The following is a 10,455-nucleotide window of genomic DNA, read 5'->3' on the forward strand; positions in this document are numbered from 1 at the left end:
AGTCTGAGAATTATCATATATATATTCATGTATAAGTCAAGTTTTTCAGCTTATTTTTAATGCAGTTTTTATGGTAAAATTGGGTGCCTCGGCTAATATTTGGGTCAGCTTATATTCGAGTGTATATGCTACTTAACCTCTGAATATTTGTCAGTGTTTCTTGTTTATGGTAACATTTTATTTATAAAAGTATTTTTGTTATTGCAGTGAGATGGAAGATTTTCAAGGTATAGCAGAGGAGTCATTTCCCAACTCTTTAACCAGTTCATTACTTGCTAATAGTGGAATTTTGGAAAATGTCACTCTTTCTTCAAATCTGGGCTTGCCTATTGCAGTTTCCACACTTGCTAGAAATACAGCCAACACTAATGACAGGTAAGATTTATTTGAGTGATCTATATATTTTTATAAAATTTAGCATGCATTGATACTTAAAGTTGTTTAGTCATGCTTGAGCTTTTTGTTTTATATATGAGGTAGATAACCAATTTTCTAAAATCAGTATGGAAAAGGTAAGACTCTTTCCCATCTAATTTTCTTTTTTAAAAATAAAATATAATTTATACGTTCTACTCTTGGTGAACGTTTATTTATTTTTATTAAAATTTTTTTTTTAGTTTTGTGTTACTATATTTATTTTTAAAAATTATTTTATTGGGGGCTTGTACAATTCTTATCACAGTCCATACATACATCCATTTTGTCAAACACATGTACATTTGTTGGCCTCATCATTCTCAAAACATTTGCCTTCTACTTTAGCCCTTAATATCAGTTGCTCATTTCCCCCCTCCCTCTCCACTCCCCCCTCCCTCATGGACCCTTCATAATTCATAAATTATTATAGTTTTGTCATAAGTTACACTGTCCGACGTCTCCCTCCACCCTCTTCCCTGCTGTCAATCCCCCAGGGAGGAGGCTATACTTAGATTCTTGTAATTGGTGTGTCCCCCCCCATCTAATTTTCTTATTGGGTATGTAGATGAGTTTGGCTTGAACATCCGGAACTTTTTTTTTTGTAGTTTTAATTTTCTTATTATTATTTAATCATTTTATTGGGGGCTCTTACAGATCTTATAACATTCCATACATCAGTTGTATCAAGCATCATTGTACATATGTTGTTATCATCATTTTTTTAAACATTTACTTTCTATTTGAGCACTTGGTATTAGCTCTCCTTTTTCCCCTCCCTTCTCCCCTCCCATCCTCGTGACCCCTTAATAATTTATAAATTAATATTGCTTTCATATCTTACATTGACCACTGTATCCCTTCACCCATGTTTCTATTGTTCATCCCCCTGGTGGGGGAGGGGATTATGCATCAGTCATTGTAATCGGTTCCCCCTTGCTCCCCTTCTCCATGTTTCCCCAGCCCTCTGTATTGCTACTTACATTTCTATTCCTGTGCTGTGAGCTCTTATCTGTACCAGTTTTGTGCTCTGATCTAGCCAGAATTGAAAGGAAGGACTGGAGTTATGATGTGGGGTGGGGTGGGGTGAGGAAGCCTCAAAAAACCAGAGGAATATTGTGTTTCATCTGTGCTATACTACTCCCTGGTTGACTTCTCCCTTCCTTGTGACTCTTCTGTGAGGGGATGTCCTATTGTTTGCATATGGGTTGGGGGGGGTCTCTGCTCTGACCCCCCCTTGTTCTCAACAATATTTTTTTTGGGTTTTGTTTTGTTTTGGGTCCTCTTGTGCCTGTTGCTTGATTCCATTGACCCACAGGCTGGTATGCTTTTTCTGTGTGGGCATGTTGCTTCTCTGCTAGATGACCGCTTGTTTACTTTTAAGACTCCATATGCTATATCTTCTGATAGCTGTGCACGACCCATTTTTTAAAAATAATTTTATTGGGGGCTTATACAACTCTTTTTAAAAATCATTTTATTATACAACTATCACAGTCCATCCATCCATCCATCCATTGTGTGAAGCACATTTGTACATTTGTTGCCATCATCATTCTCAAAACATTTGCTTTCTACTTGAGCCCTTGGTATCAGCTCCTCATTTTCCCTCCTCTCCCCACTCCCCCTCACAAACCCTTGATAATTTATAAATTATCATTATTTTGTCATGTCTTACAATGTCCGACATCTCCCTTCACCCACTTATCTGTTGTCCATCCCCCAGGGAGGGGGTTATATGTAGATCCTTGTCATCGGTTCCCCCTTTCTACCCCACCTTCCCTCCACCCTCCCTGCAGTGTCACTCTCACCACTGGTCCTGAGGGGTTCATCTATCCTGGATTCCCTGTGTTTCAGTTCCTATCTACCTGTGTATATCCTCTGGTCTAGCCAGATTTGTAAGGTAGAATTGTGATCATGATAGTGGGGGAAGGAAAAGCATTTAAGAACTAGAGGAAAGTTGTATGTTTTTTATCTTTGCTACACTGCACCATGACGGCTTGTCTCCTCCCCAAGACCCTTCTGTAAGGGGATGTCCAGTTGCCTACAGATGGACTTTGGAACTTATGCACCTATTTTGTCTTCAGTGATTGTGTTAGGAGGGTGAGCATCACAGAATGCAGTGTTGTTAGAACAAAGTGTTCTTGTGTTGAGGGAGTGGTTCAGCAGAGGCCCACATCCGCCCACTTCCTCAATGTATAGCCAAATGTACATGTACATAGATCAATACATCTATTTTTATGAATTAATATATTTAGATAAGTGCACACCTATGTTTATACCTCTACACATAGCTTCCTAGATCGTTACTCTGTTAATAGGAATCTTTTGATCCATTTTGCTTTTCTTTCTATAGTGTTTTTAACTTAACATTAATTCAGCCTTATTATAATTTTAATTAGTGAAATCCTAACGGAGAATTAAGGTATAGGAGTTTCTCGTGAATAAGTAGGAATGCCAAGCTGTGGCAAAAAGGGACAGGAGTCAGCATCTGGGGAATAGTCAGGTTTAGCTTTCCTCTCCACTTCCCTCTGTTGGTTTAATTTTCTCTTTAAGTACATTGGATTTTAATTTAATGTAAACATGGCAACATAACACTTCTAAAATATTATATTAGGTACAGATTGAGAGTAATGAATAGTCTAATTAAATTTTATGATTTATTATTATAGCTTATTTTTATAATGACTTTTCATTTGTTAGTTGTGAAAAATGGTGTGGAAACGGTGTTATATGGGAGATAGCTGGGGCTATCTGCTTCTGTAAAGATTTGAAGTCTCTGAAACTCACAGGGGGGTTCTACCCTGTCGTATAGGGTTGCTGAGTTGGAATCAACTCAATGACAGTGCGTTTGAGTTTTGACCCAGTTATTTCCTGGGAGTTACAAAGTCAATGGCTAGATGGTTCATATTAAGCAATCCACAGCATTGTAGGCCACCCTCTAGTTCTTCTCTTCTAGCCATTGGTCATTTCATAATTGAAGAATTAATTTCCCTTTCCAGTCATCATGATTGTAAAACCAAAACGCACTGTCATTGAGCCAGTTCTGACTCATAACTACCATATTGTCCAGGGTAGAACTGCTCTTATGAGTTTCCAAGATTGTAACTCTTTGTGGGAGTAGAAAGCTTTGTTTTCCTACAGAGGAGCTGGTAGTTTTGAACTACTTAACCTTTAGGTTAGCAGTCCAACATGTAACTACTACACTTCCAGGGGTCCCATTAATTGTAAAGTACACTCGTTAGCTTCCCCTGTTAAAACAGTACTTTGAAGAATCTTCTATTCCAATTGGAACCTTGAGCTTCTGTATAAGTGAAGTCCAGACCAGCTCATAATATCAAATATTTTTTTCTTCATTTAGTTGGGTTTTGGTCAGCTTATTCTTCGTTCAAGCTTTGTCAATGGGAATCATCCCTAAGTTCAAAAGTCCACACATGTCTTTGAACTTCAGACTAGCCCGCCTTTTACTTCTCTCATCACTGTATGAGATAAGTCAGTGGCATGGGATTATTTAATGGGCACCACTTGTAGGCTCAGGAAACCACTAGTTTCTTGCATTTTAGACCAGCTAGCCTTTTCTTTTTTTAATCCCTAATCTCCTGCGCTAGGTCAGTGGGTACAAACAGAATGTATTAGTCTAGATAGACTAGAGAAACAAATCCAGAGACATGCATATGTGTATAAGAGAGAACTTTATATCAAAAAGCAATTGTACATTAAGAAAACATCACAGACCAGTCCAGATCAAGTCATAAATCCAATATTAGTCCATATGTCCAATATCAATCCATTAATGTAACACATGCAATGACCCCAAATGCAGCTAGATCACAGGCCTGTGGGCAGAAAGTTTTGTGGGTGCAGATGTTACCATCTCAGCACTGGCATGGGGCTCCATGTGGCTCCTCCAGCTCTAGGGCTCTGGTTCCATCAGATGTGTCCATGTGGCTTGTCAGCAGGAAGATAAGCAGAGTGAGGATAGTGTATCTGGTCTCCAGTGAGCTATTTATCTCCACAGCGCCTCCAGATGAGGTCATCAAGAGGCAACCTGATTGACAGGCTAGACTCCACCCCTTCGTAAATTGACAGGACATTATGTAAGTGCCACAGAGAATATATCTTAACTGAAATCACCTTTTTGTTGCTGTACCTCCCTCACAGGTAGTCACTACAACCAAGCCTGTCTACTCACCAGCTCCCTTGAACTTCTTCTATACTAGGCTTTCTAATACCCTTTAACTTCCATTTCTTACAGCTTTTTTTTTCTTCCGATAGGTACTGGGGCTGACTTTGCATCCATCAACTGCTCAAAATAAAAAGGCCAAGTGATCAAACTTTTTCCCCTTCATGTCCTCTTTTCAAAATGCATTGCTGTTTTGTTAGCAGTCCTGGTTGGCTCTGCATGTCTTTTTAAATGCAAATTACTTGAGTGAGACATATTTAAAACCTAGTGGGATTGCAGAACTAACTACAGTCATTAGAGTTTCATGCATGATCCTACTCCCACAACTATGCTATGTCTCTTATTTACACTATCTGATCCCCTTGCTGGGCCACATACATCTCACATATATGTAGTCCTGCAGAGTCTTATGGTGGGAGTTACAAAGGCTGTTGCTAGAAGCCATAAAAGACACCGCATTAGTCATCTTTGCTTTCCTTAGAAGTAAACTTTTGTTTTCTTAACATTGGTTATTTTTTCCTTTTTTACAACCAATTTAAATATACCTTATTGTCTATGTCCAAATATGACACTGGATCTTTGTATAATGTGTAATTTTTAAAAATTGTTTTATTAGGGGTGCTCATACAACTCTTATCACAATCCATACATACATCAATTGTGTAAAGCACATTTGTACATTCTTTGCCCTCATCATTCTCAAAACATCCGCTCTCCACCCACCCTCTGGCATCAGCTCCTCATTTTTTCTCCTCCCTCTGTGCTCCCCCTCCCTCAGGAACCCTTGATAATGTACAAATTATCATTTTGTCGTATCTTGCACTGCCCAACGTCTCCCTTCACTCACTTTTCTGTTGTCCGTCCCCCAGGGAGGAGGTCACATGTAGATCCTTGTAATCACTTCCCCCTTTCCACCCCACCTTCCCTCCACCCTCCCAGTATCGCCACTCTCACCACTGGCCTTGAAGGGATCATCTGCCCTGGATTCCCTGTGTTTCCAGTTCCTATCTGTACCAGTGTACATCTTCTGGTCTAGCCAGGCTTAAAAGGTAGAATTAAATTGGGATCATGATAGTGGGGGAGGAGGAAGCATTTAGGAACTAGAGGAAAGTTGTGTTTCTTCGTTGTTACATCACACCCTGACTGGCTCGTCTCCTCCCTGAGACCCTTCTGTAAGGGGATGTCCAGTGGCCTACAAATGGGCTTTGGGTCTTTACCCCGCATTCTCCCCCTCATTCACAATGATATGATTTTTTGTTCTGATGATGCCTGATGACTGATACCTTCGGCACCTCGTGATCACACAGGTTGGTGGGCTTTGTTGCTTCTGAGCTAGATGGCCACTTGTTTACCTTCAAGCCTTTAAGACCCTATCTTTTGATAGCCGGGCACCATCAGCTTTCTTCACCACATTTGCTTATGCACCTGCTTTGTCTTCACTGATTGTGTCAGGAAGGTGAGCATCATAGAATGCCAATTTAATAGAACAAAGTATTCTTGCAATGAGGGAGGACTTGAGTGGAGGCCCGATGTCCTTCTGCTACGTTAATACTAAACCTATTAATGTATGCAAATGGATCTATTTCCCCATCCTCATATATAAATATATTTCTTTATACTTCAGTAAATGCCCTATAATGTATAAATTTTATCCATGTTTAAATATCTATTCACTTTCCCAATCTTTTTCAACTTAAACATTTGTAAGGAGCATTATCTTTATCTTTGGGATGCAAGCTTTGGATTAGTTCACATAGAAATACTTCCTTGTTGATACACAGGCTTCCTGTCCTTTGCACATTGGATAATAGTTTTTGAATACTGTGTTACCCTATTTGATTATACACCAGAAGGTTGGTTTTTCTGTCATGGTGAATTTTAAATAAGCATAATATAATTCTTAATAATTAAAAAAAATAATTTTTTGGTTTTAGGTATTCTGATATCCAGGCATCTTACTTAGTAGAAGAGAGATTTTCAATTCCATCTGAATCATCTCACAGTAGCCAGCCTGATACTGAACCCAAACAGAGGCTACATCTTAGCTCCCCTGATGATGAGTAAGTTCATATGTTAATCTTTATGCTAATACATGTCTCAATCAGTTTTATGGAAGATGAAAATATGATTGTGACTTAGTATATAAAAAATCTTTTACCATATTCATGATATTTTAATCACAAAGATTTTCTATATATTTTATTTGTTTTTTTTTGTTGGCAAGTATACACAGCAAAACTTAAACCTGTCCAACAATTTATACGTTTGCCATTTAGTGACATTGATTACGTTTTTAAAGTTATGCTGCCATTCTCACCATCTTTTTCTGGATTTTTCTGCCCTCAATGTAGTCTCAGCTCTCTACAGTATTTTCAATCTTTCAAAATACATATATTTTAATATGCCTATTGAAAAATGTAGCAAATTGCAAGGAAGACACTGAAGGTCTGTAATTTTACTAATTAGAGAGCATCCTTCTATTACATTTTCATTTGTAATCTTCCAGACTTCTTAATGCATATATATATGTGATGTGTTTTTTACAAAATTAAACTGTTTATAAACAAACATACTGTTATAAGAATTAGTGTTTTATGTTATCTCCTGTTTATAAACATACTGTTTATAAACATGAGTTTACTTTTGGCTTAAGCTATGGTAGTTCATGTATTACAGTTTCAATAGTGAGATGGAGAAACTGCAAAGTAGATTATAGTTTGAGCTGGAGATTTGTCTCAGGCACAAATATTCAGATTTAGAAAAATATGTTGTTGTTTTTTTAATCTATCCTGACATGTTTAAACTACTTATTATTTCATTCTGTGGTGAAATTTTCGTATACCTGATCATGAATGAGGATGGCCCTGAGGCACTAGACCTAACCATTAGTAAGTAGTTCCAGTGGTGTAGTAGGTTTTGCGTTGTGCTGCTGACTGTTTACAGTATTTAGAAATTTGGAACCATCAGCCACTCAGCAGGAGAAAGATAAGGCTTTCAATTTCCATAAAAATTTAGTCTCAGAAACCCATAGGGGCAGTTCTACTCTGTTCTGTAAGGTCATTGTAAGTTGGAATTCACTTGATAGGAAGCTAGTTTTGCTTAGGTTTCCAAAATGTTTGGTTTCGAATTAGTATGCAAAATGATGAATTAGTTTCTATTTGGGGATTTTTGCTGAGGTTCAGTACCCGTTCCACTTCTACTTGCTGGTGAAATGGCTGTAATGTGCTGATAAGGGTTCTGTTTCGATGGGAACTAGAAATCCAGGGAATCCAGGGCGGGTGATCCCTTCAGGACCAGTGGTGTGAGTGGCGATACTGGTAGGGTAGAGGGAGAGTGGGTTGGAAAGAGGGAACCGATTACAAGGAACTATATGTGACCTCCTCCCTGGGGGATGGACAACAGAAAAGTGGGTGAAGGGAGACGTCAGACAGGGCAAGATATGACAAAATAATAATTTATAAATTATCAAGGGCTCATGAGGGAGGGGGGAGCGGGGAGGGAGGGGGAAAATGAGGACCTGATGCCAGGGGCTTAAGTGGAGAGGAAATGTTTTTAGAATGATGAGGACAATGAATGTACAAATGCTTTACACAATTGATGTAAGTATGGATTGTGATAAGAGTTGTATGAGCCCCTAATAAAATCATTAAAAAAAAAGATTCTGTTTCATGCTTTGTTTTGCAGTCGTATGGGCAGAAAAATTCCTTGAAGGAAAAACATTTTCATCCATAGATGAGTAAAAATCAGCATAAGTAGAAGGACGGGTAGAGATAAGAACAGAGACAGGATGAAAAGAAAACTAGCACTTTTGATAATTTAGAACATTTCCTATTTTGACAAATATACCCATTTCCTTTAAGTCTTTCTTAGTTTTGAAAAGCCGTTTTTTTTTCCTCTAGACATGGTAGTTTTAAATTTACTTACCGTATGTACTCGTGTATAAGCCAAGTATGTCAGCCCATTTTTTATGCAGTTTTTGTGGTAAAATTAGGTGCCTTGGCTGATACTCGGGTCGGCTTATACTTGAGTATATATGGGTATTTAGGAAAGGACAAAATCTCATTCTCTCCCATTGTATAGAGTACAATGGGAGAGTCAGTTCCGACTCAGCAACCTCATGTACAGCAGAATGAAGCACTGCTTAGTCTTGTGTCCCCAGAATTACTGTTAGGTTTGAACCCATTGTTGTAGACTTTGTCATTCCATCTTGTTGAGTGTCTTCTTTTTTCTGATCCTGTACATTAGCAAGCATGATGTCCTTTTCCAGCCACTGGTTTCTCCTGATAAGGTGTCCAGAGTTCCTGAGATAAAAGTCTTGCCATCATAGCTTCGAAGGATTAGTCTAGCTGTACTTCCTCAAAGATAGGTTTGTTGTTCTTCTGGCAACCCATATTACTTTGATTATTTTCAACTACTGATCCTTTTTGTTTCCAACTTTCATATTCTGTCACCAGTAATTATCAATACAGTTTGATTGCACGTTTGATCAATTTCTGACTGAACAAGTTTGTAGAATGTTTCAATTTATCACTGGCTTCAATGGTTGGTTTTAAATTTGAATAATAGTTGTCTAAGCTGATCTTTTGTTATATATGCATGGATATTATCCTATCACATATAGTTTTGTTCTTCAGTGTACATCTTTAAATGATGATACATGCAACACTGCTTCTCTTGAATTTATCATTCCTGGCTTAGTACCCATTAAAAATGGCCAGTACCTATCCAGTTCAGCTCACTAATGCTGAGGACATAGATCTTTATTTGTCCTACTTCATATTTGAAGACTTAAAATTTTGCGTGGTTCTTACTTTGTACATTCCACGTTCTTGTTATTAATGGAAGTTTATGGCTCTTTCTTTTCATTTCAAATTGTGCCCTATCAGCAATGAAAGTCATGAAAACTTGGCTCCATCCAAGTGATTAAGGTTAACTTTACTCTGAGGAGGACACAGTTCTTTTCTTGTCATATTTTGAGTGCCTTCCAACTTCTCAGACTATGTCAAACAGTGTTTACTTCTATTCTTTAGGTATTTCAGTGGCTGATCCTTTAGAAGTAGACTGCCTAGTCTTTCCTTTTAGTCTTTTGTTAATCTGGAAGCCCTGTTGACACCTACCCACAATGCGTGACCCTTTTTCAAATACCCTGTTTGCCCTTTTGTGACTGACATTTCACTCAGCATGTTTTCAAATATTTGAAATACTAGTGGCATAGCTCCAACATCTGAGTAATATGCAAGCGATCACAGAATGACAGACTTTTGACAGTCTAGTTGGACAGAGTAGCAATGATAGACTTTTTTAATCTTGGTATACCATATGCCATTGTATTACAACTACTGATAGAATTCCTGAGACAGAAACTGCTTATTGGACTCGAAAGCTCGTTCTTTCTCCAACGGAGTGACTGGTGGTTTCAGACTATGGACCTTGCAGATTGCAGCACAACTCATAACCACTGCACCACCAGGGCTCCTATTATTTCTAAGTTAACTAATGTTATATCATAAAGGTGGCAATATGAACTCACATAGCAGTTACCGAGGAGAAAGACCTGACAGTTTGCTTCTCTAAAGATTGATAGCATGTAAAAAACCCTCTGGGGCAGTTCAGTTCTGTCAGATTGGGTTGTAATGAGTAAACAATTAACTAAATGGCACCTGATAGCAACACTTGAATGTAATAAAATTTAAAAAATCATTTTGTTGGGGGATCATACAACTCATCATAATCCATCCAACCATCCATCCAACCATTGTGTCAGGCACATTTGTACATTTATTGCCATCATTTTCAAAGCATTTTCTTTCTACTTGAACCCTTCGTATCAGCACCTCATTTTCCCCCTCCCTCCCTCC

The 10,455-nt window shown here is 38.2% G+C and overlaps 2 protein-coding genes across 2 annotated transcripts in view; both read left to right on the plus strand.

The window, feature by feature from the left end:
• The first annotated feature begins 211 nt into the window (after positions 1–211).
• Positions 212–6,661, plus strand: LOC123522602 (centrosomal protein of 192 kDa-like). The gene is made up of 2 exons (XM_045298286.1): positions 212–375; positions 6,532–6,661. The coding sequence occupies exons 1-2, from the start codon at positions 212–214 to the stop codon at positions 6,659–6,661; spliced, it is 294 nt and encodes a 97-aa protein (XP_045154221.1).
• Positions 6,662–7,445: 784 nt separating this feature from the next.
• CEP192 (centrosomal protein 192) overlaps positions 7,446–10,455 on the plus strand; it is a 117,981-nt gene continuing 114,971 nt past the window's right edge. Inside the window, exon 1 of the mRNA XM_045298291.1 lies at positions 7,446–7,485. Within this exon, the coding sequence (XP_045154226.1) occupies positions 7,446–7,485 (40 nt within the window). The remainder of the gene's footprint in view (positions 7,486–10,455) is intronic.

The sequence above is a fragment of the Echinops telfairi genome, unplaced genomic scaffold (assembly GCF_000313985.2).
Source record: "Echinops telfairi isolate 266 unplaced genomic scaffold, ASM31398v2 ScPeMD7_4;HRSCAF=17, whole genome shotgun sequence".
Taxonomy (NCBI): domain Eukaryota; kingdom Metazoa; phylum Chordata; class Mammalia; order Afrosoricida; family Tenrecidae; genus Echinops; species Echinops telfairi.